The sequence below is a fragment of the Rosa rugosa genome, chromosome 1 (assembly GCF_958449725.1).
Source record: "Rosa rugosa chromosome 1, drRosRugo1.1, whole genome shotgun sequence".
NCBI lineage: Eukaryota > Viridiplantae > Streptophyta > Magnoliopsida > Rosales > Rosaceae > Rosa > Rosa rugosa.
The window spans coordinates 33791573-33811508 of NC_084820.1; the positions used below are offsets into that span (position 1 = coordinate 33791573).

A 19936-nucleotide genomic window follows, 5' to 3' on the forward strand; every position below is an offset into this window, starting at 1 on the left:
TCATGCGGCATTGAGATATTTGTTGAGCAAAAAGGATGCCAAGCCCCGTTTGATTCGTTGGGTGCTATTACTCCAAGAGTTTGATTTAGAGATTAAGGATAAGCCGGGTCGGGAAAATCTTGTTGCAGATCATTTGTCTAGACTTGAGTATGGTGGAGATTCTTCTGATATACTGATAGGAGCATTTTAATGTGGTATTTTAATAGTTAATTCCTCACATTTTGCTTAGTTAATTCCTTAACGAATCGATTTTTAACTCAATTTCTATTTTCTTAGGTACATTGGAGTAAATGATGGTGAAATGAGCATTAGGTCCACACTTACCTATAAATGGTGGAGAAAAATGGAAATGTACTAAAATGTCAATTTTACACATTTTCCTACTCCGGCTAGGAGAAACCAAGCCAAGCAAGGAAGAAGGAGCGGCCGCCGGACCAAATGAACTTCAAATGAGCTGAAACTTTCCAGATCCATTCTAGACAGCCCAAGGATCATTTCTTATGAAGAGTGCAAGAACTTTTGTTGAGTGGAAGGCCTTCAAACAATCAGCCCAATTTTCTACAGAAGCAAAACTGGAAAACTGGACCTGTAAGAGGTCCAGCAGCATTTTCGGCCCAACCACATGGAATAAAAATCTGAAATTTTACCAGGGTGATCTACACTCATAATGGAACATTTTTTATGAAGAGGTCATAGTGAAATTGGGAATGCTTGTTGGAGAAATAATTGAAGGAATAAAGGGGCAGAAACTGATCTAAAAAAACAGCTCAACATCACATGTTCATGTTTCCTACCCACATGAAGAAAGCTAGATGCTTTTCTCTTTTTCCTTGGATATATTTTTCTGCTCCAATAGATCATCATCACTTCCATACTTCTGCACATTCATGCCTTGCTTTCATTTCATCATTACTCCATCTTTTCCATATTTTACAAACCACTATCATTATTTTTCTTCCATTTATCATTTCACTCTTCTTTTTCTTCCCTATATAAACACCTTCTCCTCTCACTCTAAATAACATTCCTTCATCCATTTCATCTTCTTTGTCTCTCCATTTCCATTCCATTTTTCTCTCCATTCTCTAGTTGCAAAATTCTGCGTTTTCAAGTAAGAAGAAGAAGAAGAAGAAGGAGCCGGGAATATCATATCCTCCATCGTCCACCTTGAAGGCTTGCTTCCAAGATTCAAGATTTCAACGTTTCAAGCACTCCATCTCCATCTCCAACTCACGGTGTAATTCATTCTTTTTCCTTATTTAATTTCGTAGGAATTTGTTTCTAGTTAACAATAACATTAAGGGCAAAGTTTAAGCCCAATTTCTATGTTTGAATAAAAATTGTGATTTCTTTATGTTGATTTTTATGTTGCTTATGTGAGATTGCTTAATTGATTTTGGATTATGGAAAACTTTTATATGTATGTGTTCTTTGATGGCCAACTTAGGATATATGCATGTAATTGGTGCTAGATTTAAGTAGTAAAGGCTTTGAACAAAAGTCGAAATCAATTAAGGAGGATTGCAAATAGATGGACTTTTTCATACTAGGTTGTGCACTTTGGTTGACATCATTTCTTTGTTCTTCATGCATTGAATGTGTTCTTGATTAGCTAGTTTTCTAGACTATGATTGCATGTTCAATAGGTTTAATTTAGGTGCTTTCACTTAGATTAAATATTCAAGGAAAGTAAAATATGGGAAATCATTTGCTTCGAATGTTTCACATGGTCAACTTATTTCTCATGACATAGATAATCAACTATAGGAATTGTAATTGGATTTCATTCATATGATTGTAGTTTTGATCTTTGTTTCTTGTGTTCCACCCTTGTATATGTGTTTTTACACTTTCTTTATTTCATTTAATTTTAATTCCAATTCTATAATCTCAAAACCCCCCTTTTTATATTAACTTGTATATATTTTTATTCTTTATTTTATTTTTGTACATAATACTTTTTACTTTATTATTTTAATTCTTTATTTGTTTTTTTTGACAATGACAGGTGTACCCTCAATCCCCGGAATAGAACGATCCCTATTTGCTTATACTACTAACGATGTTTTCAGGGTTAAATTATGCGCTTGCTTTGAGCGTATCAATTTTTGGCGCCGTTGCCGGGGATTGAAAAATCACTTGTTTTTGTTTATAATTGTTGTATATAAACTGTTTGATACTTAGTTTAAATTAACTAGGTTGTTTTTTTTTATTGTTGAATACGAGTTTAATTGTGAGTTGTAAATTAAAGAAGGAATAGGTGAAGTCGTGTTTATTAATATTGGCCTAAACCCTTTATTGGTACCTAGTTCAGGTCCCTTAAGGTTGAGGGCGGCCTTTATTAACATTCATTGAACTGTCTAACACACTTAGGACCTTTTACATCCTAGTAAGAATATCCTATGTGAGATGGTGTCTAGGAAGGGGATAACGTTCATGACGGGTTTTTGAATCCAGAAGTGCTTATAAATGGGCTTAGCTCATGCCAAAATGGATTTTTCCTCTCGTGTTCACCCTCCCCTACCTGGCCATTTCAGTAAGGTTGCCCAACGGATGTAGGAGGGACTTTGTGTCTAGACGACTATACTTGGGCCGCACGTCCACTTGATTTACCGCTTGGAATTAGATTTGATATCAATAATATTTATGACAAAAGAAAATGTAACAAAATGTTGTGATACACTAAGGTAAAAAAAAAAAAAAAAACATTTGTGTAAATATTTTTCATGTTTTTTTTTTACTCACTTGTGTACCTAACTTGTGTCTTGTGTACAAAATACTTGTTAATTATACTTGTAGTTTGTAATTCATAGTTACTTGTTTATATTTTTTTTGTATTTCTTTGTTAATATTAAGTTACTAACTTTATTTAATGTAGGTACCGTCTGGCTGCAAGACGTAAAATACAAGCGCTGCTTGGGAGGCAACCCAATTCAGAATATAATCAGATTTGCTTTCTCTTCCCCTTTTACTCCTCCATTTTCTTTTTGTTTTAGTAGTTATTTTCGTAAATTCCATCACTATATGCTTACTTATTTCATTGCATGCTTTTAATTGATTACATTGAGGATAATGCAATATTTAAGTGTGGGGGAAGGGATTTATATTTTTGTCTTTCATTTTGAATCCTATAAATATTTTTGTCTTTCATTTTGTGTCCTATAAATATTTTTGAGTCCTATATTTTTAATAATAATAATAAAAAAAATTAAAAAAAAAATAATAATAATAAAAAAAAAAAAAAAAAAAAATGCATTCATTCAGTCTTATTAATTTCAGCTATTTACAAAAAAAAAAAAATAAATAAATAAATAATAATAATAATAATAAAAAAAAAAATAAAAAAAATAATAATAATAATAATAATAATACTCTATACTAAGCCATGTCTGCATCTCTGTAGGAGTTGAGGCTGAGCTCAAGGGAAATGTGAGAGCCACCGCCATAACCGCTACCTCCCTCGGAAGTAGTCTTCATGATGCCCAAGATGTCCTCACCATGCATGGGGAACAATGGAAGGGTTTCAATCTCCTGGTGATCTCCTCCTCGTTGTTGCTGGGATGTTTGTCCTCCTGTTGTGCCAAAAGAGTTGTACTGGTATTAGTGTTGAAGTGTGAGGAAGAATATGAAACAAATTTTAAATCAAGAAATCATTCATTACCAGTAGAATCGGTGGAACCAAAGTTGAGATTAATGGATCTACCATCATCAGTAGAACTAGTGGACCCAAAATTGATGTCAATGGATCCACCAGCTGGCCCAAAATTGATGTCGATGGATCCACCAGCACCAGTAGAACCAGTGGACCCAAAATTGAGATCAATGGATCCACCAGTACCAGGAGAACTAGTTCCCATGGGCACTTGAGCAGCCTGATTGCACCTCTTCATCTGCTTCTCTCGAGCCCTGACATTCTGGAACCAAAAATAAATGTTCTTGCCCTCAACATGTCCATACTGGTTCAGCTGGAGACAGATCTCGTGAATATGCTCTGTAGTTGGGCGCTTAACTCCCTTGTCGTAGTAAAGATCCTTGAGGATCCTTATTTGATCTGGAGTAGGAACCCACCTGGCACGGCTTCGCCAGAAATCTGTGTTGGCACTACTCCCGGCTGCTTGGTTGTTTCCTCCATCCTCGATTTGTTGCTGGGTTTGTAGCTCCATCAGTTGCAGAGTTCGTGGTTCCATGGTGATGGGTTGAGGGGATGTGAAGATCGAAGAGTAAAGTTGTCAAGTGTTTGAAGGAGTTGTTGTTAAAGGGATTAAGGATGATGATGGTGTGTTGGAGATCTGAAAGTTCAGAGGAAAGATGGGATTGAATCAACTAGATGGGAGAGAAGATCAGAAGAGAAGGATTGAATCGAAGAAGAAATATTTTGAGTTTTGAAAGAAGAGGAAAAGCTGAAGAGTTGGGAGAGAGGGGCTGGAACTCAGGAGAGATTTTCGTTCCTTTGGAGTGAACAGTTGCGCCCTCAGAATGCACCTATTTATAGAGCGAGGTGAGCAGATCTCCACCGTTGGATGGACGATTCCTGTGATTCATTCTACGCGTTGGATTAAAGTCGCCCTGAAACCCGGAAAAGTTGTTGGCGCGTGGAGAGCGTGTAAGGGGACCGAGGGAATCTCGAGGCGCTGTGGCAGACAGCTGTAGCCGAAAGCAGATTTGACTGCCGTAAATCACGGAAGGGATAAGCCGTGACACAAGTGGGCCGTACTTGGGCCTGTCTCGGATCAAGGCATCACTGTAGCTGTGGGTGGAGGCCTGATGGGCCGAGTTTCAGAAACAGTTTTGGACCTGATGGGCTGAGTTTCAGAAACAGTTTTGGACATGATGGGCCGAGTTTCTGAAACAGTTTTGGATGAGTTGGGCTGGGTTTCTGCAACAGTCTTGGATGTTTTGTGCCGAATTGTTGAAACAGTTGAAACAGTTGGTTTAAATAAAAGGATTGGTATGGATAATAACGTGAGCAGCCGTGCTCGAGTGGTTGAGTGTAAAGTTCGTGTACAAGAGGTCTGAGGTTCGAACCTCGCCTCTCGTTTATTTTTATTATGTTCGTTTATGACATAATAAGTATAAAATTTGTACACATTATATTAAGCACAGCTTGTGCTCCAGTGGTTGGGGACAAAGGTTTCGTGTAGCAGGTTAAGGTTTCGAACCTTGCCTCCCCCGTTTTTTTTTATTATTTATGTCACTCCATCAGAACCCTCCTCCGAAGGCTGAAACCAGCAAGAAGGCTGCCACTCGCCCGCATACCGCTCCTCCAAAGGAGTAAATGGAGGTACAAGTCTAGGCTGAAAGACTTTAAACATTAAGCGCTGCATGGGAGGCAACCCATCTCAACCGTAGCTGTGGAGGAGCCATCAACGCAGATTTGCTCTCTTAAACTCTATCTCCTCTATTACTATTTTCTGATTGTATCTTTGTTATTTGCGTTTTTAGTTTTTGTTTTTAGGTTTTCTTGAGTTAATCATTCCATTCACATGATAATTGTTCATTGCATGCTCTAACTTGTTTAACATTGAGGACAATGTATGATTTAAGTGTGGGGGGAAGGATTAATGCTTGTAGTTAGTTTTTGTCATAAAAAGAAAACAAAACAAAAAAAAAAAAAAATCGAAAAATGTCAGAAAAATAAAAAATTTCGTTGCTTTTGTTTTTGTTTTGAGTCTTAGGATGCCTTTCAACTGTCTGGGATGATTCTATATCTCTGAAATCATGACTAAAAGAGGATCACAACATTGAGATGATTTTAAACATGGTATTCTTTGGTTAATTGAGATATATGAAAAATGTGTGCCTTGTAGTGGATATGGATTGCATGACCTTGGTACAGAATATGAGCATGTTAAGATGAGGTGTGATTCATAAAGCCATGTGAGATAATTGAACCATGTCCCTTTTTCTTGGAGTGAAATGAAAAATATATTCTTAATTTCTTGGCGATGTTTTGATGATCTCATTATTCTTTCATCTTGATTGACTGCTTGCCATAGATTAAGTTTAATGGACTAGAGAATGCTAGAATTCGCTCTTGTGCTTGTTGAGACGTGATATCAATACATGGCCCTGATTCTGGAAGGGATAGAGGTTCTCTAGGAATTACCACCATTGCCAAATAAACTTGTGTCCCCATTTGTGCCCGTCGTGGGACCCCCCTAGATAAGCCCCTTTGAGCCTACTTTGAGCCTTTTCGTTCATCACCCTTAAAATCCTTAACCATGAAGCTTAGTATAGTTACAACCCTACCCTTTGTTCTAAGGACTTAGTGGAGCTATCTTTTGAGACATACTACATGGGTTTGGTGCTAAGGATGAAGATTGAGAAGAGGTGAAAGTTCAAGTGTGGGGATAGACTTGTCCATAAAGAAAAAGATATGTTGAAGCCGTGAAAAATGAAAAGAAAAGAGAAAAATTGTGTACGGCTAAAAAGAAAAAGAAAAAAAATATATATATATGTTTATGGACTTTCATCCCCCATACTTAGTGATTTTGGAGTTTGCTTTGAATTGAAGGCCCACTACAGAAAAATTTGGCCTTTGTCCATTTCACTAGAGTTCAAGGGAAGTTTATATTGAAGATTGGGCCCAACATGAAGACATTTGGCCCTCTTATATTACCTCTATGGGGAAGTGACGTTTTTGCAATGCCTTGGTGAAATATTTCGAGATCTATACATTCATATGAGCTCTACTAGGTTTTTAGGACACTTTGATAATCCTTACCTTTCATTTCTTTAAACCTTGAGCCTTAGCCCCATTACAACCTTTGAGAGGACCTTCTTGATCCTTAAGATGGGACAGCCTTTGATGTGGAGATGAGTTACAAGAGTTGAACCTATGGCTTGGGTCCATTCGTGCAAGTAGTTGATATCCTTCATGAGATCTTTTGAAAAAAAAAAATTATATTCACAAAGTGCTTTTCGTTTCTTATATATGTGAGCTATTTGACTGCCTTAAAATATGTTCTCTCACATATAAATGAGTGATTATAAGCTTTTAAGCATTGCCTTGATCTGAGAGAAGAAAAAGTGGATATACCTTGTGAGGATATGAATCATACTTGTCTGAAGCATGCTAAGCTAAACCCCAATCACCATTATTACAACCAAGTCCTACTTGTGTATGTGTGGATCATATGTTTTAATTAACTCTCGAATGCTTAACATTGATTCTTGGTTGAGTGCTAATCTTGGTGTTGTGAAAGTAAGAGATTTCTGAGACAATATGTTAAAGGGCAATAGAGGTCTTTGTGATGTCAACATCTTGGTCTTTGTCTTTGAATTTACTCTTTTATGTGTGACGTTTTTTTTTTCTTTGTGTTTTGCTTTGTGTTTTACGTTTTTGGTTTCTTTGAGTCTTTGTGTTTTTGTTTCCATACTTAGTCATTTTTTTCGTTGGTTTCTTTGTTTTGTGTCATAGTCTTTTTGGTTTGTTAGTTTTTGATTTTGCTAAGGGACTAGCAAAAGCTAAGTGTGGGGGAATTTGATAGGAGCATTTTAATGTGGTATTTTAATAGTTAATTCCTCACATTTTGCTTAGTTAATTCCTTAACGAATCGATTTTTAACTCAATTTCTATTTTCTTAGGTACATTGGAGTAAATGATGGTGAAATGAGCATTAGGTCCACACTTACCTATAAATGGTGGAGAAAAATGGAAATGTACTAAAATGTCAATTTTACACATTTTCCTACTCCGGCTAGGAGAAACCAAGCCAAGCAAGGAAGAAGGAGCGGCCGCCGGACCAAATGAACTTCAAATGAGCTGAAACTTTCCAGATCCATTCTAGACAGCCCAAGGATCATTTCTTATGAAGAGTGCAAGAACTTTTGTTGAGTGGAAGGCCTTCAAACAATCAGCCCAATTTTCTACAGAAGCAAAACTGGAAAACTGGACCTGTAAGAGGTCCAGCAGCATTTTCGGCCCAACCACATGGAATAAAAATCTGAAATTTTACCAGGGTGATCTACACTCATAATGGAACATTTTTTATGAAGAGGTCATAGTGAAATTGGGAATGCTTGTTGGAGAAATAATTGAAGGAATAAAGGGGCAGAAACTGATCTAAAAAAAACAGCTCAACATCACATGTTCATGTTTCCTACCCACATGAAGAAAGCTAGATGCTTTTCTCTTTTTCCTTGGATATATTTTTCTGCTCCAATAGATCATCATCACTTCCATACTTCTGCACATTCATGCCTTGCTTTCATTTCATCATTACTCCATCTTTTCCATATTTTACAAACCACTATCATTATTTTTCTTCCATTTATCATTTCACTCTTCTTTTTCTTCCCTATATAAACATCTTCTCCTCTCACTCTAAATAACATTCCTTCATCCATTTCATCTTCTTTGTCTCTCCATTTCCATTCCATTTTTCTCTCCATTCTCTAGTTGCAAAATTCTGCGTTTTCAAGTAAGAAGAAGAAGAAGAAGAAGGAGCCGGGAATATCATATCCTCCATCGTCCACCTTGAAGGCTTGCTTCCAAGATTCAAGATTTCAACGTTTCAAGCACTCCATCTCCATCTCCAACTCACGGTGTAATTCATTCTTTTTCCTTATTTAATTTCGTAGGAATTTGTTTCTAGTTAACAATAACATTAAGGGCAAAGTTTAAGCCCAATTTCTATGTTTGAATAAAAATTGTGATTTCTTTATGTTGATTTTTATGTTGCTTATGTGAGATTGCTTAATTGATTTTGGATTATGGAAAACTTTTATATGTATGTGTTCTTTGATGGCCAACTTAGGATATATGCATGTAATTGGTGCTAGATTTAAGTAGTAAAGGCTTTGAACAAAAGTCGAAATCAATTAAGGAGGATTGCAAATAGATGGACTTTTTCATACTAGGTTGTGCACTTTGGTTGACATCATTTCTTTGTTCTTCATGCATTGAATGTGTTCTTGATTAGCTAGTTTTCTAGACTATGATTGCATGTTCAATAGGTTTAATTTAGGTGCTTTCACTTAGATTAAATATTCAAGGAAAGTAAAATATGGGAAATCATTTGCTTCGAATGTTTCACATGGTCAACTTATTTCTCATGACATAGATAATCAACTATAGGAATTGTAATTGGATTTCATTCATATGATTGTAGTTTTGATCTTTGTTTCTTGTGTTCCACCCTTGTATATGTGTTTTTACACTTTCTTTATTTCATTTAATTTTAATTCCAATTCTATAATCTCAAAACCCCCCTTTTTATATTAACTTGTATATATTTTTATTCTTTATTTTATTTTTGTACATAATACTTTTTACTTTATTATTTTAATTCTTTATTTGTTTTTTTTGACAATGACAGGTGTACCCTCAATCCCCGGAATAGAACGATCCCTATTTGCTTATACTACTAACGATGTTTTCAGGGTTAAATTATGCGCTTGCTTTGAGCGTATCATATACCATTGGTTGAGCATTTTCCCGATGAGTACCTATTCCATGTTGATATTGAGACGCCTTGGTTTGCAGACTTTGTGAACTATTGGGCTAGCAATTGTACTTTCATTCCGGATCACTATGATGCACAAGCTAGAAAGAAGTTTCTTCGTGATGCTCGATCTTATATTTGGGACGACCCGTACTTGTGGAAGGTGGGCAAAGACCAAGTGATTAGACGTTGTATTCCTCAGTGGGAAGCCCCAAAGATTATTTCATTGTGCCACTCATCTTTATGTGGAGGTCATTTTGGTGGGAGGAGGACTGCTTTCAAGATCCTTCAATCCGGATTCTTTTGGCCTACTTTATTTCGGGATTGTCATTCGTTTGCGCTTCAATGTGATAGATGTCAAAGGACCGGGAATATATCCTCCAAGGACCAAATGCCTCTCACTAACATTATGGGCGTTGAGATTTTTGATTGTTGGGGCATTGACTTTATGGGACCCTTTCCGAAGTCTCATGGGAATGAATATATCATAGTTGCGGTTGATTACGTTTCAAAGTGGGTTGAAGCCAAGGCCACACGGAAGAATGATTCCAAGGTAGTGACCAAGTTCTTAAAAGAGCACATTTTCTCTTGATTTGGGACTCCTAGGATTATCATTAGTGATGGTGGGACACATTTTATCAACCGGACTTTTGATGCTTTGTTGAAGAAATACGGGGTCAAGCATAAGGTTGCCACACCTTACCATCCTCAAACCTCTGGTCAAGTAGAGGTGTCAAATAGGGAGATTAAACGGATATTGGAAAAGACGGTCAACTCTTCTAGAAAGGATTGGGCTATTAAACTTGATGATGCTTTATGGGCCTATCGGACCGCATATAAGACTCCTATTGGCATGTCTCCCTTCCGTTTATGCTATGGAAAGAATTGTCACCTTCCGGTCGAGCTTGAGCACAAAGCTATGTGTGCTATCAAATTTTTGAATTTTGACTTGAAAGCAAGTGGTGAGAAGCGGAAGCTTGATCTTTGTGAGTTGGAGGAGATTCGGGAAGAGGCATATGAAAGTGCCAAATTGTTTAAGGAGAAGACCAAAGTGATGCATGATCGACACTTGGTGAAGAAGACATTTCTTCCCAAGCAAAAAGTTCTCCTATACAATTCTAGGCTCAAGCTATTTCCCGGGAAGTTGAGGTCTAGGTGGAGCGGTCCATTTGAAGTAGTTGAAGTTTTCCCACATGGCGCTATAGCAATCAAGAACCTCAATGGTGGGGAACCCTTCAAGGTAAATGGGCACCGATTGAAGCCCTATATGGACTCTACCTTTGACTCTCAAGAGGAGGTGATCATCCTCCAAGATGTTCCTTGACTCACTCTTTTGACATATAGACCGGTAATGAAGTCCTTAAACAAAGCGCTCGCTAGGGAGGCAACCCTAGCATAGTTATGATGTTTACTTTCCTTGTTGATAGTTGTGGTAGGTAGTTTAATTTCTTGTTATTTTTGGGAGGTTGGGAGGTGGTTGGAATTCGGAGAATATAGAGATATTTGGCATGGAGAATGACTTTGGGTTGTGAATTGATGGGATCAAGGCTATGAGCTTAATGGAGGACCCTTGTCCTTATTCTTTGCCTATTTATGACCGATTGCTCTTGGACACTACATATTTCTCAATGGAGTTGATCTTTACATGAGCACCTAGAGCTATTGTGGAACATACGTTAAGGAAGTCAAGGCCTTGTGCCTTGAGGTTGGTGTCTCGTGTTAGTCTTCTCCAAAGGTCGTGAGCAATGGAGGGTCGCCAAAGGGGGTTTCCTTATCTTTTCTCCGCAATTAGTTAGTATATTTTTGTGTAGGTTTTTCACGGGTCTTTACCCGGACTTCACTCTCATGCCTAAATCCAACATGGATTTAGCTTTCGAGCTCACTTTACAACATTGAGGACAATGTTGGTTTTAAGTGTAGGGGTGAGGGCTTGGGCGCCCTTAAAAAAAAAAAAAAAAAAAAAAAAAATTAGATTAGCTTTATGTAATTATATTTTAGTGGTTAATGCCTTTTCCAACCCCAATGACGAGCCATGGACTTAACTTGTTATGATTGTGGATAGATTAAGCATGACCTAGGACTTTGAATTTATTTTGTGATTAAGTGTATATGTGATCTATGCTTGATTATATGTGTGCACATAGCCTATGTTAGGTTCGTTCATCATAGTTAGAGAAGCATATAGATTATTCGATTAACTTGCATGCCTTATTTGTGAGCTTTTGAGCCTAATATCTATAGTGTATGCATTGTTCATTCACTTATTCTTTCATGTGTGTACAATTTCATGACATTGCGTATCTAGAACTTGCTTGAGACCTCTCGAGGCTACTTTTAGCTTGCGACATGATAGAAAGGATTGATGCATTAGGACTATATACCACCATGGCCAAAGAAGCATGTGCCCAAAGATATTTACCACTAGATTGCCACTTTGAGCCTATTTATATATTTAGCCTTTTTGTTCATTACCAACTCAAATTCCTACCTAGCCTATACACTCATATCCTACCCTTCCATGGTAGTTGGTGAAGCGATTCGAGAGAATGACTTTATGTTTGAGTGCTTCAAAAGAAAGAAAAAGTTAAAAGTGTGAGGTTACAAAAGAATAAGTGTGGGGGTGAGTGATTTGTATAGAAAAGAAAGTTCAAAAAAAAAAAAAAAAAAAAGTATTACGTAGAAAAAAAAAAAAAAAAGGAAAGAAGAAATTGTGAAAAAAAAAAAAAAAAAAAGAGTTGAAAAAAAAAAAAAAAAAAAAAATAGCTAGTATTATTTTTGCTTATAGTATAGTGTCGTGTGGGTTGTACATTGGGTTTAGAGTAAGTGAGTTAGCATTTGAAAGCAAAAGTCTAAGATCTCTACAAGAGAGAGTTGCTTCACCGATTTCCATGGACTTTGTCTTTCTCTATCTTTCATTTCTATTAGCCACTTACCCTTAGCCCCATTACAACCGAATAAAAGACCTCTTAATCTTGAATGTTGTGGGTTACCTAGCGGAGATGAGATCGAAGAGCAAGCATATGGCGGCGCGTGTTGTGAAATTGTTTTTGAGTGAAACACTTATAGCCCCGAAACACTTGAGCGGTAATATTTAGTGAACCTATGTGAGTTTAGTGGGTTATATCGGGTCTTCTATGTGCCTATTTGATTGTGGTTGATTGATTTGACACATGGTCAACGCATGCATATACTTGAGCATTTCTCATATGTGCTTCTTAATTGCCTTAGAAATTCGTAAGTCCTATGTTGTGCTTTATCAACTTTATGGTCATATACATAATTAGTTCTCTGAGGGTTATGGTTGGAAAGGCTAATACCACATTTTCTTTATGTTTGAGCATATGTGTTTAAGTTAATAGATTTTTGGCTATTAATTTACATTTAGTTTGCTTGGGGACAAGCAAAGTTCAAGTGTGGGGGTGTGATTATACGCATTTATATACGTGTAATTATATCTAAAACACTAGAATTAAACTAATCCTCATGTCAATTATTATGTAATTAATTCACTTTTATTTATCTTGTAGTAAATAAGCGGAGTTATGAATTTCGGAAGAAATTGTGCAAAAATGGAGCAATTTGGAGTTTTCGACAAAAGGACGAAATAATCAATGCGGGTCAACCGTAGTCAACACTATCAAGGGAGCGGAATCTAATCACCTTCGATACTATGTTGTGGAAGTGCATAGAGAAGAGAGAAGAAAGAAGAAAAAATAAATTGAGGAAAAGGAAGATAAGGAAAACAAAAAAAATTGAAGTTTGCTGACGTCATCATGACGTCAGCAATGACATCATCATCTCCTTTCTTCCTTCCCCACGTGCAGCTCCCTTCCCTTCTTTTCTTTTCTTTTCCTTTTTCTTTTTCTTTTTCTTTCTCTCTTCCTCTCACATGTGGCCACGTGGTCCTTATATCTCTCTCTCTCCTTATCCCTTCACGGCAAGACCACACACATATTCAAAAAAAAAAATCTCATTCTTCCTCTTCTCCACAACACCACGCCCAGACTATTAACTCCAAGACCCTCTATCTTCCTCTCTAACACCGAAACCACCCCACCTCCAACTATCCTTCTCCATTTCTTCCTTCTCATCTTTTCTTCCCTCCTCACCAAGATCTCTTCCTCACCAAGAAATTCCTTTTTCTCATCTTTTCTTCTCCTCACCAAGATCCACACTTCCTCACTAAGATCCACCTCACCAAAATTCCATCTTCTCATCAATTTCACAAAGATTCAAAGGGGAAGCACTTCAAGCATTAGGGGTTTAATCACCACTTGGGTAAAAGGGAGAAATTATAATTCCAAGGCTTGTTATGTTTGCTTTTTAGCATTTGTAATTTGTCTTGGTTGTTCTCCCTCTTCTATACCTTTTCCTCTTTTGTTTGTATGAAATTGATGGAATTGATGATGTATATATTTATGGGTAGTGAGTAGAAATTTTGTTGGGGGTTAGGGTTGTGTGCCCTAGCCCAAATTTTATGTAAATGATGCCTATTTTAATGTCATGATGCAATTTAATTTGATGGATGCTTATATCAATTTTTGTTGGGTTGAAATGCATGTCTAGGAGCCTAGTCAACTCTAGGGTATGTGTTTTGAGCATGTCTAGGATGGAGTTAGAGGCTTGACCCCCTCTAATTCCTAAGCTCTACCCTCAATTTGGTATTGTAGGGGTTATAAGCATTGTGATTTACACCCGCCGCGTGATTGCAAGGGTGAATCGCTTAGTGGTCTAATTCTTGAGCTTTATGCCAATTAGAGCGACTTAGAGACCCTTGAACCGGCTCTAGCTCTCTCTAGTTGAGTTTTTGTGACCCTTGAAACGGCACATTAATATCGTAATTGAGAATATATGGTCCTTGAGCCTTGAACCGCCTAGGATACGACTACCGCCAAATGAAGAATTTTGCATCTACATTAGATTAGCTTCCGGCACATAGGATTTGGGTGAAGGAACCTCCCTAGCACCCAACACTCTCTTGTCTTGAATTTTTTTCGCAAACTACTTTAGCATTGCATTTTTCATTTCTAGCAATTTTCTATTTTCGGTTCTTAAATTTAGTTTAAGTCTTCACAATTAAAAATCACAATTTCGGATACTTGTTGCTAGGATAATTTGTATTTGTGCTTAGTTGTCCGTAACCAAGTGGGGGTTCCCTATTCCCTTGGGTACGATACTTGGAGCTTAATTTATTTGCCCTAAACTTGATGACCGTGTTGTATTACGCGTGAGGCGCTAGTATAGGCACCGAATCAATGGCGCCGTTGCCGGGGAGAATGCCATTTGGGCTTTGCAATGCCCCCGCTACATTTCAAAGGTTGATGATGTCTATTTTTCATGATATGACCGAAAAATTTATGGAGGTGTTTATGGATGATTTTAGCATACATGGAGATAGCTTCGATGATTGTCTTGCCCATCTATCACTTGTACTTGCAAGATGTGAGGAGACCAATTTGGTCTTGAATTGGGAGAAATGTCATTTTATGGTAGATGAGGGGATTGTATTGGGGCATGTTGTTTCATCACGAGGCATTGAGGTTGACAAGGCGAAAATTGACTTGATTGCACGTTTGCCACCTCCGACTAGTGTGAAGGGTGTGAGGAGTTTCTTGGGACATGCGGGATTTTATCGGCGGTTTATTGAGAATTTTTCCTTAATCTCTAAACCTCTATGTGATCTCTTGGCGAAAGATTCTAAATTTGAGTTCACCTCCGATTGCCTACGTGCTTTTGAGTTGCTTAAGGAGAGGTTGACACAAGCACCTATTATTGTTGCTCCTGATTGGTCACTCCCATTTGAAATTATGTGTGATGCATCAGACTTTGCCTTGGGAGCCGTGCTTGGTCAAAAGCGAGATAAGCGCTTGCATGCTATATATTATGCTAGTAGGACTTTGAATGAGGCTCAAATGAACTACACTACTACCGAGAAAGAACTACTAGCGGTGATTTTTGCTCTTGAAAAGTTTAGAGGTTATCTCTTGGGTTCAAAAGTGATAGTCCATACGGATCATGCGGCATTGAGATATTTGTTGAGCAAAAAGGATGCCAAGCCTCGTTTGATTCGTTGGGTGCTATTACTCCAAGAGTTTGATTTAGAGATTAAGGATAAGCCGGGTCGGGAAAATCTTGTTGCAGATCATTTGTCTAGACTTGAGTATGGTGGAGATTCTTCTGATATACCATTGGTTGAGCATTTTCCCGATGAGTACCTATTCCATGTTGATATTGAGACGCCTTGGTTTGCAGACTTTGTGAACTATTGGGCTAGCAATTGTACTTTCATTCCGGATCACTATGATGCACAAGCTAGAAAGAAGTTTCTTCGTGATGCTCGATCTTATATTTGGGACGACCCGTACTTGTGGAAGGTGGGCAAAGACCAAGTGATTAGACGTTGTATTCCTCAGTGGGAAGCCCCAAAGATTATTTCATTGTGCCACTCATCTTTATGTGGAGGTCATTTTGGTGGGAGGAGGACTGCTTTCAAGATCCTTCAATCCGGATTCTTTTGGCCTACTTTATTTCGGGATTGTCATTCGTTTGCGCTTCAATGTGATAGATGTCAAAGGACCGGGAATATATCCTCCAAGGACCAAATGCCTCTCACTAACATTATGGGCGTTGAGATTTTTGATTGTTGGGGCATTGACTTTATGGGACCCTTTCCGAAGTCTCATGGGAATGAATATATCATAGTTGCGGTTGATTACGTTTCAAAGTGGGTTGAAGCCAAGGCCACACGGAAGAATGATTCCAAGGTAGTGACCAAGTTCTTAAAAGAGCACATTTTCTCTTGATTTGGGACTCCTAGGATTATCATTAGTGATGGTGGGACACATTTTATCAACCGGACTTTTGATGCTTTGTTGAAGAAATACGGGGTCAAGCATAAGGTTGCCACACCTTACCATCCTCAAACCTCTGGTCAAGTAGAGGTGTCAAATAGGGAGATTAAACGGATATTGGAAAAGACGGTCAACTCTTCTAGAAAGGATTGGGCTATTAAACTTGATGATGCTTTATGGGCCTATCGGACCGCATATAAGACTCCTATTGGCATGTCTCCCTTCCGTTTATGCTATGGAAAGAATTGTCACCTTCCGGTCGAGCTTGAGCACAAAGCTATGTGTGCTATCAAATTTTTGAATTTTGACTTGAAAGCAAGTGGTGAGAAGCGGAAGCTTGATCTTTGTGAGTTGGAGGAGATTCGGGAAGAGGCATATGAAAGTGCCAAATTGTTTAAGGAGAAGACCAAAGTGATGCATGATCGACACTTGGTGAAGAAGACATTTCTTCCCAAGCAAAAAGTTCTCCTATACAATTCTAGGCTCAAGCTATTTCCCGGGAAGTTGAGGTCTAGGTGGAGCGGTCCATTTGAAGTAGTTGAAGTTTTCCCACATGGCGCTATAGCAATCAAGAACCTCAATGGTGGGGAACCCTTCAAGGTAAATGGGCACCGATTGAAGCCCTATATGGACTCTACCTTTGACTCTCAAGAGGAGGTGATCATCCTCCAAGATGTTCCTTGACTCACTCTTTTGACATATAGACCGGTAATGAAGTCCTTAAACAAAGCGCTCGCTAGGGAGGCAACCCTAGCATAGTTATGATGTTTACTTTCCTTGTTGATAGTTGTGGTAGGTAGTTTAATTTCTTGTTATTTTTGGGAGGTTGGGAGGTGGTTGGAATTCGGAGAATATAGAGATATTTGGCATGGAGAATGACTTTGGGTTGTGAATTGATGGGATCAAGGCTATGAGCTTAATGGAGGACCCTTGTCCTTATTCTTTGCCTATTTATGACCGATTGCTCTTGGACACTACATATTTCTCAATGGAGTTGATCTTTACATGAGCACCTAGAGCTATTGTGGAACATACGTTAAGGAAGTCAAGGCCTTGTGCCTTGAGGTTGGTGTCTCGTGTTAGTCTTCTCCAAAGGTCGTGAGCAATGGAGGGTCGCCAAAGGGGGTTTCCTTATCTTTTCTCCGCAATTAGTTAGTATATTTTTGTGTAGGTTTTTCACGGGTCTTTACCCGGACTTCACTCTCATGCCTAAATCCAACATGGATTTAGCTTTCGAGCTCACTTTACAACATTGAGGACAATGTTGGTTTTAAGTGTAGGGGTGAGGGCTTGGGCGCCCTTAAAAAAAAAAAAAAAAAAAAAAAAATTAGATTAGCTTTATGTAATTATATTTTAGTGGTTAATGCCTTTTCCAACCCCAATGACGAGCCATGGACTTAACTTGTTATGATTGTGGATAGATTAAGCATGACCTAGGACTTTGAATTTATTTTGTGATTAAGTGTATATGTGATCTATGCTTGATTATATGTGTGCACATAGCCTATGTTAGGTTCGTTCATCATAGTTAGAGAAGCATATAGATTATTCGATTAACTTGCATGCCTTATTTGTGAGCTTTTGAGCCTAATATCTATAGTGTATGCATTGTTCATTCACTTATTCTTTCATGTGTGTACAATTTCATGACATTGCGTATCTAGAACTTGCTTGAGACCTCTCGAGGCTACTTTTAGCTTGCGACATGATAGAAAGGATTGATGCATTAGGACTATATACCACCATGGCCAAAGAAGCATGTGCCCAAAGATATTTACCACTAGATTGCCACTTTGAGCCTATTTATATATTTAGCCTTTTTGTTCATTACCAACTCAAATTCCTACCTAGCCTATACACTCATATCCTACCCTTCCATGGTAGTTGGTGAAGCGATTCGAGAGAATGACTTTATGTTTGAGTGCTTCAAAAGAAAGAAAAAGTTAAAAGTGTGAGGTTACAAAAGAATAAGTGTGGGGGTGAGTGATTTGTATAGAAAAGAAAGTTCAAAAAAAAAAAAAAAAAAAAGTATTACGTAGAAAAAAAAAAAAAAAAGGAAAGAAGAAATTGTGAAAAAAAAAAAAAAAAAAAGAGTTGAAAAAAAAAAAAAAAAAAAAAATAGCTAGTATTATTTTTGCTTATAGTATAGTGTCGTGTGGGTTGTACATTGGGTTTAGAGTAAGTGAGTTAGCATTTGAAAGCAAAAGTCTAAGATCTCTACAAGAGAGAGTTGCTTCACCGATTTCCATGGACTTTGTCTTTCTCTATCTTTCATTTCTATTAGCCACTTACCCTTAGCCCCATTACAACCGAATAAAAGACCTCTTAATCTTGAATGTTGTGGGTTACCTAGCGGAGATGAGATCGAAGAGCAAGCATATGGCGGCGCGTGTTGTGAAATTGTTTTTGAGTGAAACACTTATAGCCCCGAAACACTTGAGCGGTAATATTTAGTGAACCTATGTGAGTTTAGTGGGTTATATCGGGTCTTCTATGTGCCTATTTGATTGTGGTTGATTGATTTGACACATGGTCAACGCATGCATATACTTGAGCATTTCTCATATGTGCTTCTTAATTGCCTTAGAAATTCGTAAGTCCTATGTTGTGCTTTATCAACTTTATGGTCATATACATAATTAGTTCTCTGAGGGTTATGGTTGGAAAGGCTAATACCACATTTTCTTTATGTTTGAGCATATGTGTTTAAGTTAATAGATTTTTGGCTATTAATTTACATTTAGTTTGCTTGGGGACAAGCAAAGTTCAAGTGTGGGGGTGTGATTATACGCATTTATATACGTGTAATTATATCTAAAACACTAGAATTAAACTAATCCTCATGTCAATTATTATGTAATTAATTCACTTTTATTTATCTTGTAGTAAATAAGCGGAGTTATGAATTTCGGAAGAAATTGTGCAAAAATGGAGCAATTTGGAGTTTTCGACAAAAGGACGAAATAATCAATGCGGGTCAACCGTAGTCAACACTATCAAGGGAGCGGAATCTAATCACCTTCGATACTATGTTGTGGAAGTGCATAGAGAAGAGAGAAGAAAGAAGAAAAAATAAATTGAGGAAAAGGAAGATAAGGAAAACAAAAAAAATTGAAGTTTGCTGACGTCATCATGACGTCAGCAATGACATCATCATCTCCTTTCTTCCTTCCCCACGTGCAGCTCCCTTCCCTTCTTTTCTTTTCTTTTCCTTTTTCTTTTTCTTTTTCTTTCTCTCTTCCTCTCACATGTGGCCACGTGGTCCTTATATCTCTCTCTCTCCTTATCCCTTCACGGCAAGACCACACACATATTCAAAAAAAAAAATCTCATTCTTCCTCTTCTCCACAACACCACGCCCAGACTATTAACTCCAAGACCCTCTATCTTCCTCTCTAACACCGAAACCACCCCACCTCCAACTATCCTTCTCCATTTCTTCCTTCTCATCTTTTCTTCCCTCCTCACCAAGATCTCTTCCTCACCAAGAAATTCCTTTTTCTCATCTTTTCTTCTCCTCACCAAGATCCACACTTCCTCACTAAGATCCACCTCACCAAAATTCCATCTTCTCATCAATTTCACAAAGATTCAAAGGGGAAGCACTTCAAGCATTAGGGGTTTAATCACCACTTGGGT

The 19936-nt window shown here is 37.8% G+C and overlaps 1 protein-coding gene and 1 long non-coding RNA gene across 2 annotated transcripts; both read left to right on the top strand.

Annotated features, from left to right (window-relative positions):
• Window positions 1-212: 212 nt before the first annotated feature.
• On the top strand, window positions 213-9420 carry LOC133724719 (uncharacterized). Its single transcript, XR_009853930.1, has 3 exons — window positions 213-1237; window positions 2009-8549; window positions 9321-9420. It is a non-coding gene; the product is annotated as an uncharacterized LOC133724719 (long non-coding RNA).
• A 435-nt stretch (window positions 9421-9855) lies between these two features.
• On the top strand, window positions 9856-10770 carry LOC133726538 (uncharacterized). Its single transcript, XM_062154109.1, has 2 exons — window positions 9856-10010; window positions 10053-10770. The coding sequence occupies exons 1-2, from the start codon at window positions 9856-9858 to the stop codon at window positions 10768-10770; spliced, it is 873 nt and encodes a 290-aa protein (XP_062010093.1).
• The last annotated feature ends 9166 nt before the right edge of the window (window positions 10771-19936 follow it).